The sequence below is a fragment of the Physeter macrocephalus genome, chromosome 5 (assembly GCF_002837175.3).
Source record: "Physeter macrocephalus isolate SW-GA chromosome 5, ASM283717v5, whole genome shotgun sequence".
Taxonomy (NCBI): domain Eukaryota; kingdom Metazoa; phylum Chordata; class Mammalia; order Artiodactyla; family Physeteridae; genus Physeter; species Physeter macrocephalus.
Window position 1 is genome coordinate 18,807,975 of NC_041218.1, and position 18,303 is coordinate 18,826,277.

Here is an 18,303-nt window from a genome sequence, read left to right on the forward strand (position 1 = left end):
GGATAAAGAAGATGTGGTACATGTATACAATGGAATATTACTCAGCCATAAAAAGGAACAAAATTGGGTCATTTGTAGAGATGTGGATGGATCCAGAGACTGTCATACAGAGTGAAGTAAGTCAGAAAGAGAAAAACAAATATCGTATATTAACGCATACAGGTGGAACCTAGAAAAATGGTACAGATGAACCAGTTTGCAGGGCAGAAATAGAGACACAGATGTAGAGAACAAACATATGGACACCAAGGGGGGAAAGCGGTGGGCGGGGGTGGTGGTAGTGTGCTGAATTGGGAGATTGGGATTGACATGTATACACTGATGTGTATAAAATTGATGACTAATAAAAAAATAAAAAATAAACATTAAAAAAAGAAAAAGTTAGACATGCAAGAAAAGAGGACAGATGTTAGTATTCTTATTCCAGTGAGCATATACATCTACAATAAATTTTAAAAGGGCTGAAATCTCACTAAATTAACAGGAATGACAGGAGAAATAACATACACTATTTCTTCTGATCTTTGGGAAAGTGACTTATGCTTAATTCTTAGAGCTGTGACATAGAATAGTTGGATCTTATTTTTCAGTACACACTGCAAGAGAATTCTATTAGTGGAGATTGGCCTTTAGAGGACCCCTAAAACAAAAGATGACAACTAATGTATGATGTGATCCTAAAATCTAGTCCAGTCTATTTCAGGCACATGAAGTAATTCTTCCATGAGAGGCATGGAAGTTACTACAGGGAATCTTAGCAACATCAAAGAATTTGATGAATCTTAATAACAGTACCACCAGGGGGTACTATAGGCCAAAAGGGAACAAAGTTGTTCTCCTCCCCAGGATGGCTGAGCTGAGACTACAAACCACTTTTATGTCTTCCTATGGACAAACCGCAATCCTCACTCCACTTCATTTGCTCCCCCGGCTAGCTATTGGCTTGTGCCTAGTGGTATATTCTGGCTTTTCTGCCAGTTTTTTTCCCTGAATGTCTGCCATCCTCGCTGGCCACCAGCCCTACCATTTCTATTCTCTGTCTCCCTCCCATTCACCTCCCTTCTCCTCTCCTTCAGGCATCTGCCAGCCTCACACCTTTCTCTACACATACTTCCTACTCTTCGTACACTTTACCTCTTCCAGTATGAACACCACTGTTTTAAATCAATTATCCCCCAAATAAAAACATTTTCTATATAGCCTATTGATACTGATAGGGATAGGAGTTATAATTTAAGGTTGCTTCTATTTCATTAATCTCTGAAAGTTAATTTAGTTCTGTACATACAAATTAAAAAAAAAAAAAAAAAGACCTTCAGGAGAAAAGTTAAATGAAGCCTGAGGACAAATGCCTGCTTATTTCTCAGTAATCCCTGTAAATACATTTCTACCCCAGTGGTCAAAGCTGTGTTTTAATTCTTTTCTTTATTCTATACTCCACATCCAAGCATATGTCCTTTGTTATCTGTCACTTCCACGTATTTGCCCTAAACTATTGCTTTCTAGGCCAATGTCAAATCCTTTCATCTTTAAATCTCATTGGTTAAATTATTTTGCAGCTAATTTAAGAAAATTGAAATCATATCAAGTATCTTTTCTGACCACAACGCTATGAGACTAGATATCAATTACAGGAAAAGATCTATAAAAAATACAAACACATGGAGGCTAAACAATACACTACTTAATAACGAAGTGATTTAACGTATACAATGGTTTTTAGCATATTCAGAGTTGTACAACCATCACCACAATCAACTTTAGAACATTTTCGCCACCCCAGTAAGAAACCCTGCACATATTAGCAGTCACTCTTCAATCCACCCTCTTCCCCTCTACACCAGTCCTAGGAAACAAATCATCTATTTTCTGTCTATATAGATTTGCCTGTTCTGGAGATTTTATACAAATATAATCCTACAATACGTGATCCTTTGTGACTGGCTTCTTTCTTTCTTTCTTTTTTTAAACAGGGCAGACTTTTTTTTTCTTTTTTTAATAAATTTATTTACTTATTTATTTTTGGCTGCGTTGCGTCCTCGTTGCTGCGCGTGGGCTTTCTCTAGTTGCGGCGAGTGGGGGCTACTCTTCGTTACGGTGTGCGGGCTTCTCATTGTGGTGGCTTCTCTTGTTGTGGAGCATGGGCTCTGGGCACGCGGGCTTCAGTAGTTGTGGCTCACGGGCTCAGTAGTTGTGGCTCGCGGGCTCTAGAGCGCAGGCTCAGCGGCCATGGCTCACGGGCTTAGGTGCTCCACAGCATGTGGGATCTTCCCGGACCAGGGATCAAACCTGTGTCCCCTGCATTGGCAGGCAGATTCTTAACCACTGCGCCACCAGGGAAGTCCTGGCTTCTTTCATGTAATCATGATTTCAAGAATCATCCATGTTATAGCATGTGTCAGTACTTCATTTTTTTAAAATGCAGAATAATATTTAATTGTATGGACATACAGCATTTAACTTATCTAATCACTTGTTGATGGGCATTTGGGTTGCTTCCACATTGGGCTATTATGAGTAATACTGCTTTGAAGGTTTGTGTACAAGTTTTTGTGTGGACATACGTTTTCACTTCTCTTAGGTATTGTTATGAGTTGAACTGCATTCCCCCCAAAAAGATATACTGAAGTTAACCTCCAGTACCTCAGAACGTGACCTTTCTTGGAAACAGGTCTTTAGAGAGGTAATCAAGTTAAAATGAGGTCATTGGGGTAAGCCCTAGTCCAATATCATTGGTGTCCTTATAAATGGGAAAACTTGGACAAGAAGAAGAGACACAGGGAGAACACCAAGTGAAGAGGGAGGGTTGCACTGATGCATCTACAAACCAAGGAACGTTACAGATTTCTGGACTTCCCTCGCAGTCCAGTGGTTAAGCACAGTCCAGTGGTTCTACTGCAGGGGGCACAGGTTCAATCGCCAGTCAGGGAATTAAGATCCCACATGCTGCACAGCACGGCCAAAAAAAAAAATAAAGATTTCTAGCAAACACCAGAAACGACAAGAGGCAAGAAATGATTCTCTCCTAGAGTCATTAGAGAGAGCAGGACCCTGCCAATACTTTGATTTAGGACTTCCAGCTCCCAGAGCTGTGAGACAATTATCTGTTTTTCTAAGCCACCCAGTTTTGGGTACTTTGTTACAGCAGCACTAGGAAATGAATACAGGTATGTACCTAGGAGTGGACCTGCTGGATCATATGGTACCTCTATGTGTCACCGTCAAGGAACTGCCAGAATGTTTTCCCAAGCAGCTACACCATTTGATTGTTTTTCAGTAAACTATTAATGGTTTCAAAACCTCCCTCAAACACAGTCAGCTTTTCTGTGTGTTACCTTATTGCCCTCGGCAGGTAATTTTCCCTGCATCCTTACAATGGTGGCAGTCTTCTTCACCACCATTTGTTAAACCTTCCCATTTCTTTCAAAAATAACAGTAACAAATGGTTAAGTTACCAACACACTAATGGAAGGGGGTATCTAGAATACGCTATGGTCGGGGCTGCAGAATAATCTTAGTGCTCTAAACCTGAAGATGGGTAAATGGTACTAACCAGCAGGAAACTGTCTTTAAAAGGAGGATTTCCTAGCTGAGACGGGAAAGAAAAGAGGATCCTGAAGGAGATGATGGCCTTTTCTTAAGGGAAGGGAATCTGGCCACAAAGAGATCTAAGTCCCATCTCTGGAAAAAAGGAATTGGCATGGAGAGAGAGAATACATCTTCTGGCAGAAACTTTGAAATTCTGAATTTCAGTTTGTTGTTGTCCTAAGAGGAGGGTCAACTCTTCTTCAAACAATAAAGTACTATAAAATAAATCCAGTAATGATGAAGTTACATGTAGATATTTAATCAAATACATGACTATTCTGAACAAGGAAGAATAATACCGTTTATATAGTTGAGTAAATAAGATATATACACATACACAAACAGATCAAGTGCCATATCTGGCCAATGATGTTTTAAATAGTCAATAAAGCCTGTAGATTTTAGATCTCTGCACAATGAATGGAGGTCAGGTATATGAATAATGACTTGGCTCTTGGCCATGTTATAAAAATTAGGGGAAAAAAAAACACATGCTAAAAGGTTTACATTAAAATCTTATAAGGATCAGTTCATTTTGTTAACAATAACCTATTTTCACTTATTTCATGTGCAAGGTCAACTTTTTCATTTTCACAGCCTCGTATAGAAAAGTAAAGCAGAATGAAAAGGGAATGTTGGAGAAATGCATTCTAATGCCAGTGAGCTGACTGCTGACAGTGACGATAGACAGGAAAACACCAGACAGAGCAGATCACTCAAAATGCACAACCGTCCGGAATTATTTAGTGAAGGGAGAGAGGGGAGGGAGAAACCCCCTGAAGGTGTCACTGTGTGATCACTGGTGCCCAACACTGGTGAGCTCAAGTCCTCAGAGGAGTTCATTTAGTTCATGTTACTTACGAAGAAGGTAACAACACAGTACTTTCTAGAACATAACATCAAGGAGCTAAAATAAAATTAAGGCTACTAATTATCTCCAATAAGCCATCTTTATATTTTCCTTCTCCTGAACTTTCTCCCAGTCGATGACTAAGCCTGGTCTGGAAACAGAAGACTGGAACAAAACAATTATTCAGGAAACCTAGGTCTGAAAACACAGCAGTGACTGTTCAAAGTTGGAAGAACGGGAGCAAAACTGAAGTCTATATGATTTTACTTATCTTGAAAGACTCAAAAGAAAAAAAAATTTACCTTGCATACCACTTCTATTATGTAAACTGTGCATTATTAGCTTAGAAACAAGTTCCTTTCTAGATTAAGGCCCAGTAGCAACCTTCAGTAAGTAGTAGCATAAAGATGGTACCTTCCAGATGTTTCAGGAGTGCCCGGCTGCTATTTCCATGAGCAGATATCAGAATGGTTTTACCACTTAATACTTCAGGAGCAATCCTTTCATTCCAATAAGGAAGGAGTCTCTCCAGAACATCCTTTAAGCTCTCGGATCGTGGCAGCTGATCCAAAGGAATGTCGCACACTTTATATCTCCGGTCGTTGTAGATTTCGTGGTAGTAAGGATGGGACTCCTCTATGGGCGGTGGGGTCACATTGTAGCTCCTTCTCCATAGCCTCACTTGTTCCTCGCCGTGATTCAAAGCCATTTGCTCCCTGTTGAGACTGATCAAGGCTCCATAGTGACGCTCATTGAGACGCCAGGAGCTTTCCACGGGAACCCACTCCTGCCCCAGCTCTTCCAGGATCAGCCAGGCTGTGTGGATGGACCTGTTCAGGATGGATGTGAACACAAGATCAAACTCAAAGTTTAGTGCTTTGAGTTGCTTCCCACAGTTCCGAGCTTCTTCCATTCCTTCACTGTTAAGTTTCTGATCCACCCAGCTACAAAAACGGTTCTCTTTATTCCAAGCACCCTCTCCATGTCTTAACATAATCAGTTTGTACTTGGACATACTGATGGCTGAGCTTCTCTAGTGCTTTCCAATGGGCCAGTGTTCAGTGACAGCAATACATCTAGAAAGAGAAGAAACAAAAAGTATAAGTTATATTCTTCATTCAACTAACTACCTGGGGGTGGAAGCACAACTTTTCAACAGCCAGTTTCTAAAACACACTGGAATGATTCCTTGAACAGTTTTGACATCAGACATCTGGCAACTCATACATACTGTGGCACATACAGGCAGAGTCTACAGATAATTAATTACAGGGAACCTAGTTAGTTGACAAATTTTCTGATGGCTGGGTAGTAAGTTAATTGTATGACATAAAACAATAGAACACTTCATTCTATTGGCATGCTATGTTTCCACCAGATAAAAAGGCAGTTTCTGCTTACAGAAGACAGGATTTAATAGAATGCGTTGTAGGTGTCTAAAAGGATGACTCGTAGTTGGGAACTCCCAGGACTGAGAAGCTGACTCAAGATTGAAGGCACCCTTCTCATTTTGTTTTCCCTCTGGTGGAGAAATAATTTACCAGAGTCGTCTTATTATCGAAGTTATTAAACATGTTAATTCAATAAACCACCACATTCATCTGGTATGTAAATCATTGATTGGTGGCAACTAGCTCTTCAATGCCACAGGCTACACCACATACAAGAAAATCTAAGGTTCAACATTTAAACATTAAAATGATTTAAATCAATATTAACACCCAATATGGTACTCACCTAAATAATCTTTCACCTGCTTCAAGATAGAGTTCTTGGCAGGAATAAATCAGATGCAAAACAAGCTATCAAATTAAGCAGCTGAGAGATGCTGCCTGTAGAAACAGATTACCAGGAGCAGGTCTGTAGGAGTGAGAGGAAGCACACTGATAAGGAGGCCCCCCTCTCCTTCTCCCAACCCTTCAGCTGTCCTACACATGCCAGCCACATCTCAGCAGGCGAAGACTCTAGTAAAGAGGGACAGGCAACCCTAAAGTGTTTCTGAACTTCCTAAGTGAAGCTGCCAGCCCAAAGATCTGCTGGGCCCACTCTGTCCCCGGGAGAATCTTCGGGCTGGCTGCATCAGCCTGCCTCGCTCTCCTTGCAGTGGACAGATCTACACTGACAAACGCTGCTCAGTTTACTTGCCCAGCTCTTTCCACCTCCAGCCCAGCACTTTACACACTGGAGAGTAGAGATTATATGAACATCAGGGCCTGGTCTTCTGCCATTCTTGGCAACTTCCATTAACTGGAGATTTTCTGTCCCACTTAAACTGTGATTCACCCACAGTTATATAACAATCAATGACAAAGTTAATTGGAATCTAGATCTAATTTCTTCCTTTCTTTAGTAATTCCTAGAGATTCTCAAGGGGGAAAAATGTCTTTAAAACAAAGCTTCCAATTTCAGTTGGAGTGCCAACAGAGGACCCAAGGGAGGAAGCAGATTGAGATGATTTGCAAGTGGTTGAAAGGCTACAATGGTTAGGTTTATGACTTCCCTTTCTCATCAGGCATCAATAAAATTTGACGCTTTATTTAGTGCATGTGGAGTGGGGAAGCATCAGGTCACTGGAAGAACCTGGGCTAAGGACTAAGGTGAAGGTACCTTGCAGAGCTAAGACTTTCCAGAGGGAAAGCAATGTCTCTATTCTCAGCCCAGATGGGCATTGGGTGGCAGAAGAACAGAGAATGGGATGAAAGACAACTGGGCAGTGTTTGGCTAGGTGATTACCAGTGCCCAGAAGAGGAAGAATCATGAAAGTAATGAAGCTCAAGCTTCAGGGCCCCTCACTTGAACAAACTCCTTCTAAGGCACTGGGAGAGACCAAATAATGAATTCACCATTGAATTCATCCATTCAAATAATGGATGAGAATGTGTGTGTGTGTGTGTTTAACCAGCAAAAGAAAGACACTTCTGTATTGCTTTTTTTTTTTTAAAGGGCCCACCCCAATCCACTAAGTACTAGAAGTTTCAGGCCCATCAAAAACTGGATCCATGCCCACGCAACATTTACTGTTTTGTTTTTGGTGGTGGTGAGGAGGGGGATGGAGAAAAGAGAAGCTATCAATTGTTCTCTACCTCAGCCCTTACTGTGTCTTGTCAAACAAGAAGCTCCTTAGGCTGATGAAGCTACTTTCCCTTCAAATGAAGAAGGTGTGATGGACAAATATTATAGGCAGAGGCACTTCTCCATCATCTTTTGATTATAAACTATATGGAGGGAACAAAAAAAATGTAGCAATAATATGAACACTAAGGCAACTCTCACCAAGCTCTGCAGTATTTTAATCTGCTCTATTTGCTTACTTAAAGAAATAAAACAATTTCTGTTTCTTCCCCTCAAAATATATATATTGGAGCAGAGAAATAGTGCTACAGCCACAAGGACTCTACAAATACACACCTGCGCCTTACTCCTGTGTACAGAGGGCGAATACAGGATAAGGTACCAAACTGGAGCATCTACCTCAGGTCAACAGAAAGTCCCTTCCCTCTCTCCTCCTTGCTATCAACTGATCTTTGCCATTTAATTAACTCCTGAATATTCACAAAGGAGCTGTTGAAGATTATAGTTTGCATTCTTTACAATTTAATCATTGTGGGAGCTGGTATGTCAAGTGTCAACAAACACAACACTGTAGTCAGTTTCATTCAAAGTTTCAGGCAGATCTGTGAGGAGCAGTGCCGCGGGGCTGCAAGGTGGTAGGAAAAGTGCTGAACTGCAGGGAACACACGTGCTCCTCTGGTGGACGCAACTCGTGTGCATGGACAAAGCATTTGTACAATCTGGTCTCGCTGAGCTAAGGGTACCATTCTAGAACTTTTCTGGAGAACAAGGAGAAGCTGGGGCTGCTGAAAACAAAGACTGGAGAGAATGCAAGACTCAGACCAGAGAGAACCTGTGGATTCTGTTTTGTTTTTAGGGTAAATAAATGTCTTTTTTTTTAAATGTGATCATTTCAGCTATTAGAAGCTCAAATGAAAAATGAAGGGAGTAGCTGCTACGTAGCTCCAGCCCATTTCTCTGTGAGACTGAGAAACTGGGGTCCTCAATCTTCCAATTCTCAAAAGAACTGGAAATGTGAATTTTATGTGATATCCGATACAAATACTAGCAACTAATTTGAATACATTTTAAAAATGTGAGCCAAACAAGACATTTCTGAGGGTAGATTGAGTCTGCTAGTGTATGACTGTGACTTAAAGAGACACCTCCTCCAGGCCACAGCGGAATGAGGACCACCCCCCCCAGCCCCGCCTTCCTGCCCCCTGGAGCTGGTCAGACCCCAAGCCTCCAGGCTCTAACCCCGGCCTTCCTCTGTGGTTGTCCAGAGCACTCTTTCACAGGACAGACCCTCTAATCCCCACATGTGCCAGGCTTCCTTGTCCCTGACCCTCTCTTCACCAAAACTTCGCCAGTGCCCTGCAGAGTCCCAGCTCTGTAATCAACTCCTACTCAACTTTGGACTCTTCTGGAACGTTTCCTCTAGCTCTCAACTTTAACCAAGCTGAAAATGAACTGAACACCGAACTATTCCCAGGTGTCTGCTTCTCTCTTCAGCAGGGGTGTTCGTGCCTCGTATCCTGGGGCAGGGGCTGCTGACGAGCAGGGTTCCGCTCCCTCCCTCTCAATAGTACTTCCTGTCCAAATGCCTCTATCCCCACCATCTTTTGGGCAGGTGGGGGGAGCTTTGATTCTGAGCCTTGCAATATTCAGCTGTAGCTCTCTTGCCCTCATGTATTAGCTACGAACTTCCTGAAAACTGAGTACCCTATTTAAAACCCTCAGATTACTTCCTGTTGATCTTAGGACAAAGCTCAAAATCCTTAATGTGACCTGAAAGGCTTTGGTTTTCTTTTATTTCCTTGAACATGCCATGTTCTTTCTGGCCTCAGGACCTCTGCACACACTGTCTCCTACACAGAACCCTCACCCAACACCCCCTCCCCTCCACTGCCACTTCAGTCCCTCCCTGCTTTGGGGACCTGCTAGTTATCCTTTCGATCAGCTGTGTCCAATCAAAATGTAATGTAAGCCACATATAATTGGCTTTTTTCATTGGTAATTTAAAATTTTCTAAAAGCCGTACTAAGCTGCAAAAATAGGTGAAATTTTAATAATACATTTTATTTAACCCTTTAGGTTCAAAAGATATCATTCTAACATATGATCTATATAAAATTCTCAATGAGGTATTTTACTTTCCTTTTTTCTTAGTAAGTCTTTGAAACCTGATGTGTATTTTATACTTAAAGCACATCTCAATTTGGACTAACCACATTTCAAGGGCCCCACAGCCACACATGACCAGTGGTTACTGTATTGACTGGTGTAGCTCTAGCGCTTAGCTTAAATGTTATTTCCTCTAGGCTAGTCGTCCTCAAACTTTAATGTGCATCAGAATCACCAAGAGAACTGGTTCAAACAGGCTGCTGGGCCCCACTTCCAGAGCCTGAATGAGTAGGTCTGGGGCAGGCCTGAGAAGCTGTATTTGTAACAAGCTTCCAGGTGATGCTGAGGCTGCTGGCTGAGGACAATGCTTTTAGAGCCTCTGCAGACTTCTCTGCCCTTCTTTCCCACCCACTGGGAAGCGGTGAGGTGCCTCCACAGCCCCCTGCTTTAGGACACTGGGTGCCGTTGTGATGGGTCACTTGTGACAGATCACTTGTTCCACGTCTGTGTGCCCTATTAGACTGTAAGCTGCGTCAAGGTTGGTCTGACTCACTGCCCCATCTCTAGAACCCAGCATGACACCTGACACATACTAGGTACTTAGTAGGTGTGTTGACTGAATCAAAGTTAGGCAAAAAGGATTAGCTTGTGCCAATAAGGCTAAGGCCTGACATTTTTAGTGGTAACTACCAAAGCAAAAATAGTCAGGCCCGAGACGTTAGGAAGCTTTAACTCAAGAATTCCAATGTATTTGATGGCAAAGGCAGAGCCAAGAATAATCATCCATTATATTCTTCTTGTTACCGTTTAGTATAACAACTAAACAACTAAACATGAACGGCCATAATAATCTCCACAGAGAAAAGAGAGACAGTGATTGACTTGTCCAAAAACACAGAGCCACTAAATGGAATTGGAGCTGCGATCCAGGTCTGTGCCTCTGACACCCTCACCACGGAAGATTTGTGAGTCTGGGTGAGCATCTAGGCTCACTAGGCTTCCCTTCACAGGAGCATCTCCAGTCACAGCTTGTCTCCCCAACCCAGGCAGACATTTCCTGAAATGCACACAAACAAGGTGAGTATAAAGGGGGGCTCGGCGTATGACTGCTCTTGAGAAGACCCTCAAATCACACGGTCAAGCCAGGCAATAGTCACCCCCAACATATAATAAGGTGCCATGCTAAGAATTAAAAACTATCCTTTTTAAAAACCAAGCTTTGTTTTTTTGCATTGCTTTTGGTAAAGCTCACCACGCTGGAGTTGGTTCTTAAGGGTCCTCATTTATCCGTTGGCAAGGGTTACTGGCACTTGAATTAAGCACTAGTTTTAGTCAATGATTTACTTCATATCCCCAAAGGGCCACAGAGGTCACTAAATTACCATACCCCAGGGTTCCTTCCTTTTTAAAGTATGGTGTGGCTCAAAGAAAGAAATTTAGTAAACAAACACATCTTTTACATGACTGCATCTCATCTTCCTGCCGCTTCCTCTTGGCTGTTTTTCCCTTCCTTCTGGCCATTACTTTTTTAGTCCTCTGACACCTAACTTATACCTTGCCCACTCTACTGAAATGCTCTCTTAAAAGACTGCTGATTAGTTACTTCTTACTAAGTGAAGACCATCTTCACTCAGGACTTACACTGCTTTGACCCCTCTGAAGCTGACTACTTCTATCAAGGGAAGAAAAAAAATCTAAGATTTTGGTGCTGCATTTCTCCCAGCTCTTCTATTGTTATGTCCCAGTGTTGAATCTATATTTTCTTTTTTTTTAAATTTAATTTAATTTATTTACTTTTTATACAGCAGGTTCTTTTTTTTAAAAAATAAATTTATTTATTTATTTTGGGCTGTGTTGGGTCTTCGTTGCTGCACACGGGCTTTTCTCTAGTTGCGGCGAGCGGGGGCTACTCTTTGTTGTGGTGCGCAGGCTTCTCATTGCGATGGCTTCTCCTGTTGTGGAGCACCGGCTCTAGGCGCACGGGCCTCAGCAGTTGGTGGCTCATGGGCTCCAGGGCGCAGGCTCAGTAGTGGTGGTGCACAGGCCTAGGCTGCTCCGCGGCATGTGGGATCTTCCCAGACCAGGGCTCAAACCCATGTCTCCTGCATCGGCAGGTGGATTCCCAACCACTGCGCCATCAGGGAAGCCCCAGCAGGCTCTTATTAGTTGTCTGTTTTATACATATTAGTGTATATATGTCAATCCCAATCTCCCAGTTCATACCACCACCACCAAAAACTACCCCGGCCCCCACCACTTTCCCCACTTGGTGTCCATACATTTGCTCTCTACATCTGTGTCTCTATTTCTGCCTTGCAAACCGGTTCATCTGTACCGTTTTTCTAGATTCCACATATATGCGTTAATATACGATGTTTTTTTCCTCTTTCTTACTGAATCTGTATTTTCTGCCCACCAGCAACAGTACTATGACGATGAAGACAGCATATGACACCAAAGCCGCTACCTTTCTCAGAGTGCTCACCGTGTGCTTGGGACTATTTAAATCCTCAACCACCATGCTGCGGAGAAGTTTCTATGATTACTCCTGTTTTACAGATGCAGAAACCTAAGAGGTGAGGTTAACTTGCCCAAGATGACAAAGACTGTAACTGGCAGAGCTGGATTTCAATCTCAGGCAGGCTGGACCCCAAAGCCTATACATATGTCTTGAACCACTCTGCTCCACCGCCATATTGGCACCCAAGGCTCTGTCCTCAGTCCTTGGAAACCCAACTTTTCTCACTACTTAAATTACGTTAAAATGGATGATTTATACATTCCCAAATACTCATCAGTCTACCAAGTCTGGTAGACTTAACTCATTCTTCAAACGTGTTACAAACTCCATTTGAACGTGTCATAATGCTAGGCCTGTGAGGAATATAGAATCCAACATGAATGATGTCTCCAAGTGACTAATGGGGGAAAGGATACGTGTGTGTATCACTAAAGCAGAAATTAACCCACATCATGAGAAAGCAGTTCATTGTATATGGGAGATGGAAAAGGAGAGATTTTTTTCTTGACTAATGCTTCATGGACATGGCACTATTTAAGCTGGATTTGAAAAGATGTTTAAAATTCAGATTTATAGAAAAAAGAAAAGGAATTCCAGGATGTTTAAGATTCAGATTTATAGAAAAAAGAAAAGGAATTCCAGCCTAAGGAAACAGTGAGTAGAGGGCAAGGGAATAGGTGTTTATGGAGAAATGGTGAGCCATTCAAACTGGTTTGCCTAGAACAGTCTTGCTTTAGGCCTGTTTTCCCAACATACTTATTATAGGGCCCTTTTCACACCTGAAGGTCCCATCTGGAAAATTATATGATCACCTTAAACCAAGTATAGGGTATAACAAGGAAGTAGGAGGAGACTAGTCTAGAAAGATAAGACTGAAGAGTGGCCCCAAAAAGGGCCTTGTGCCAAAGAACGCAGGTTCTTCTGTAAGTATTGGGACAACATTAAAGGGTTAATAATGTGTATTTTAGGAGGATCAGGCAGCACCTACAAGTAAGAGAGATGGGAAAACCAGGGATCTGAATACTTGTGAGGCTTTTGCAACCATACTGGTAACATTTAACGAAGACCTGGACAAGCATAATGGCTCTTGAAAAGGGGTAAAGGCGAAGATGTGAAAGACACTACAGCTTAGCTCAGGTGGGGGCAACTTTTCTGTAAAAGGCCAAAGAGTAAATTTTTTAGGCTTTGCGGGCTATGTGGTCTCTGTTACAATTACTAGATTCTGCTGAAAGCAGCCATAAACAATGCATGTATGAACAAATAAGGCTGTGTTCCAATAAACATATTGGAAATTTTTTTGTCTTTTACATATGGACAAAGAAATTAGAATCTCATATAATTTTCATGTACATGAAATATTGTTATACTTTGATTTATTTCAACCATTAAAAACCATTCATAGTTTGTGGGCTGTACAAAAACAGGTAGTGGGTCAGAAGGCCTTAGTTTGCCAAACCCTGGCCTAGCTGGGATTACTCAGATCTACTAATCACATCAACATTTTGAAGCTTTAAGCATCCTGTCATGGGATAATCCCAACATTATTAAATCACTTGCTTTCATTCTGGGCCAGAACTGCAAGTGCCTTGAATAATGGAATCCCATTTATAACTGTTTTTATCCCTCACTGAAGACAGTACTGAGCACATTTAAATCAGCCTGAGTAGTTTATTTTGCTTCATCGAATTATTTAATAATGGGTTCAAGATAGAAGAAGGAAAAAAATTATTCATCTTGTTAACCAACTTCAAAAATATAATCTGTCATTTCGACATGCATTACTTTTATTAGACATCTTTATAAATGCTTCACACTTCAGGTGAATGTATACCTGCTCAGGAATGGGTGCTATGGAATTGCCTTGGCAAAAAAGAAACAAATAGGCGATTTGAAGAAAACACAATTTGCAGATGACTCATATTTTCAAAGACCTTTTGAAATATATATACATATATGCATTTTTTTCCCACCTAAATTGGCAACATGGTAAAAAATATCCTTTCCATAAATGTCACCGTAAAATCGAGTTATGTTTCAAGATTACCATCCTTTTGGCAAGGTAGGGATGGAGAGGGCGGGTAGGTAGGTAGGAGACTGGTACACATCAGGCCGTTGCATTTACTGAGGTTACTTCTACAATACTTCCAGAATCTCTAGGTGGTATCAACAAATGTAGCTAAAAATCTTGCTGCTGCCTCCTATACCTGCTCCTCATTAAACCATATAATTTCACGTACCTCTCCCTCACCCACCATAACTGAGTCTCGTCCTCTCTCCCAAACCAATGCTCCTGGGACAGTGCTTCCTCCCTTCCTCAGGTGTTTGAAAAATAATAATGTCTAATACTCTAGTATGGCAACTCATGAACAGGTGGGGAAAATTATAGGATAAAGTCCAGTCTAAACACTTAGTTTGTTTTCTGTTTCCAAAATTGAGTAAGAAATGTGATCAATGATATAATGTTGAAGTAGTATAAAATAAGGCATGCAGAGCCAGAGTTGCTTTGAGCCAAAGCTTACCCTTAAATATTAAATATTCAAATCCTACCCTAGACCACTTGGATGTTTTCCCTGGTCCAAATCCTCACTACATACCTTTGAACAACTCTTAACCTCCATTGCATTAGGAATCTAACTCTATAAAGATAGGCTGGCTAGATGTGAGGATAGGAAAAAAAGAGGTTAACCATGTTTCTGATAGATTAAAAAGGAACAGTTCTTAAGGGAAATGAAATCTGGAGCTCAGTTCCTTAGGGTCTTAAAATATGCCTTTCCCCAAGCCCAGCTCAATACGAAAAGTTCAAACATGACTATATCCAAAAGTACCTATTGTTCCATAATCTATTACTTTTCCTAAGGCTTATGGTAACTGTTCCATTTGTATTTGCATTATAAGAACAACTCTTTACCAGGAGCAAACGCTATTACTTACAGGTGTTTTCCAGACACTATTACCCTGTCATTCTCCAACTTTATACCTATTAACCACTTGTTACAAAGGTAACAAACCATAGCAGGTAGACCCCTCTTCACAGGAAAGGGACACACATGTGTAATGACATATGTGTGTGCCTGGGGCATGTGGCCTGTTCCAGCCTGCGTGGCATCACCAATGTGCACAACACCCACTCATGACACCTCCTTCCTATCTAATTACTATTCCCAAGGGGCTATGAAGAAGACTAAATGAGATTACGGTGAGGCGGTCTACCAAAGAGTGTGAGGCATTCTGGGTTGAATGGAGCAGACTTTGACTAACACATGAAGACTGACACGGGCCTCAGGCCCTTGAGAGTGATCCTGCTTTGCTGATGGTGTGAGCGGAAGCAAAAGCTGGGAATAAAGCAAAATGAGGGTGGCGGGCGGTAAGGGGAAAGGTTAAATTAGACAGTGGAAGTAGGAATGCAATCAAATGTTGTGTGTGTGCTTCAGGAAAGAGGCGCTGACAGTAAGATACAGTCCTAGAAGCATACCAAATACTAAGCAATATTCTACAATCCAAATGCTTTAGTGAAGTGGCTAACATTTATTTTACTTTATAAACTATATTTTATCCATATTTGTGGCCAATTTTCAGTTAAAGAGTTTTGTTATTAAATGATACTTTTAGTCCTATTTCCCCATATAAATATCCCTTCACACCAGATTTCATTCCAAGGATGTTCAAGTGACCTAACAGTTCAGACACTGGCATGTCCTCTGTGCTGTAGGCACCAGACACACAAAGATGAAGGCATGGCTGAATTTAGATGTCATTACTTAAAATGAAATGTGCCACTTAATTTCAAACAACCATAGAAGGCAAAAGAGGAAGAGAGACTGAAAGATCTACCCAGACACCAACATTGGTTGCCTCTGAGTGATGGAATAAAGGATGACATTTTCTGCCATATTATACTTCCGTACAATGTTCATTCTGGACAGCGGCCAAATTTTCTACAATGATCCACTTGGTTTGGTTTAAATATGGACACAAAAGAACAGGTACTACTCTTGTAGCTGGGAAGTTTTATTTGCTAACAGACTGGTTAGGAATTTATGCAATGAGATTTTGCTGATGTACTTGAGGTGGAAAACGTCTAAGGATCTTTAGTTTAAAACAGACTTTGAACACAGGCATGGACCTTGGAAATAACTCAATGCGACATCCACTTTTTAAAGATGTGAAAATTAAGAGCCAGAGAACTGAAATGATTTAAGATCACACAAATAGCTTCAAGACTAAAACCCAGGTGTCTTGACTGCCAACTCAGAGCTCCTTCCACGACACCATTTGTTTGAATTATGGTTCTCTCAACCCCACCACAACGGAGTAGCATCTGTGGTGTGTGAGGTGCTACAGGAACACAAAGATGGATCAAACCTAGTCCCCTGGCCTCAGGGAAGACACTTTTAAAATAAAAGACAAAATGACATGTGTTCTGCTTTCATTACAGAAAACCCTAGTAGCTACTGGTGAAAGATAGCATTTGATTTTTTTCCCCGAAACTGTGCATTCAGTCAGTTAACATTCTGGTACCACTCACAAGCTATAAAGCCTCCATAATTTGGAAGGGAGGTGGTAGGGGAATGAGAGTTACAATAAGTTAACTAACAACCAATTATCCTTAAAACGTAACTGTGAACTTCACTTCCATTACACATTTTCTATTGTCCTTCTCCAGTAATACGGCCCCCATCCCTTCGAAAGGAGAAGAAATACTCTTACTTTTTCATTTGTAGTGGTTCGAAGAACCTGTGATTTAGCTCCAGACTAGAACCCTCCATGAAACCATTGCAGATATTCACCTTTCTCCTTTCATGACGTTCAAGTTTTTTCTGTCTACTGAGACTTTTAGGGCCAGGTCTGCCATGGCCCCCAATATAGTGGCACAGCCCTGAAAACAAACCGAGCTCCCTGCCAGTAGGAGCCCTACTATTGACGGGGCTCTGTCACCCCGTGCCTCAGACTCGAGGGGAGTTGAGTTCATCACTCCCTTCAACTCCTGTTTATTCTTGCCGTCAAGGTACCTCTACCAAGAGGAATCCTCCTTTCGGCTGTCAGACCAGAGAGGCTTATTCTGACAAAGGGGCAGCTGAGCGGGACCTGGGGGATAAGCGAGGGTCGGAGCTTGAGGAGTGGACGCGCGAGTGCCAGACTCCCATCAAAGACTGAACCCGGGGAGGAAAGGAACTGGCCCTCCCGCACGCCAAAATAAACCACCACATCATTGAGAAATGGAAACGTTCGCAACAGCAATGTTCCAAAACATAACCACTCACCTGCAAAAAAGCCACCAGCAGCAGCCGCTCCTCAGAACCGCCGAGCAGCCAGTACCTCCTACGACTCATCACTGCTGCCGGCACCGACTCTCTTTTCTAGCCCCGGAGCCAGAAGGGGAAGGTCCTATGGCTCTGACTATTGGAGGGTCAAGCTGTCACTCATTCACAGCCCCACCCTACTCCCAGGAACAGGTCGAGGTCTTTTCCGTTTTTCAAATCTCCGGCGTAGAAAGTAAGGCTCTGAATGGCTCGCTGAGGAGACGAGCACACTTTCGGGCCAATGACGAGCTAGCTTTGACGCTAGTGGGCGGGCTTCTGCCTAGGGAAGTAGAGAAACAAAGCCGGGAGCGTCGTCACGGCAATTGGAAAATTTCAGGAGCTCTTAAGCGGTCGAGGTGTCAGAAAGTGTTTGGCGTCGTGAAGGCGATACCTGCCAACGTAGAGAAGGGTCGACGGGATCTTGGAAGTGATGAGGTGATGCCTTCCTTTACTCTTGGGAAACTGCAGCCTGCGGATGAAGGTGGGCACTCGTCGCGGAGGAAAGCTATTGCTTTCCTCATGGTTTTAAGTCCTAAACGGTGATTAAAGCAAAAGCCTTTAAAGTGCCCGATTTATGGGCAGTAACTCGTCCTCACTCTCTCCTAGTGTTGGTACTTTTATAGGGATTTCCCCTTAGGCAATCCCCTGACATTATTTTGGTTGGGGGAAGAACAGTGAACATGGAAGGCACTAAAAGCTTATAGGACAGACGAAGAGAGGATGGAGTGATATGAGAATGATAAATTGGGGGGCCACAGTTAATGAACAAGAGAAATCTATGAAAATACTCTAAGCTCGGCACAGGGCCTTGTAAGCTTCTTCAAGTAGGATTGAACTACCACACAAGCCTTTGAAGTATAAAGTGT

At 42.1% G+C, this 18,303-nt stretch overlaps 1 protein-coding gene across 3 annotated transcripts in view; it reads right to left on the minus strand.

Annotated features, from left to right (window-relative positions):
- The window catches only part of BPGM (bisphosphoglycerate mutase), a 29,693-nt gene extending 12,180 nt beyond the window's left edge, over positions 1 to 17,513 (minus strand). The window contains exons 1-3 of one of the 3 annotated variants that reach the window (XM_028489722.2): positions 17,399 to 17,473; positions 6,176 to 6,298; positions 4,853 to 5,514 (exon numbers count right to left, since the gene is read on the minus strand). In XM_028489722.2, the coding sequence (XP_028345523.1) occupies positions 4,853 to 5,453 (601 nt within the window). In that variant the 5' untranslated portion in view covers positions 5,454 to 5,514; positions 6,176 to 6,298; positions 17,399 to 17,473. Of the gene's footprint in view, positions 1 to 4,852; positions 5,515 to 5,839; positions 5,938 to 6,175; positions 6,299 to 17,398 lie in introns of those variants that run through there. The other 2 variants (XM_007106179.2, XM_028489723.2) reach the window with 2 other exon arrangements.
- Between the last annotated feature and the right edge of the window lie 790 nt (positions 17,514 to 18,303).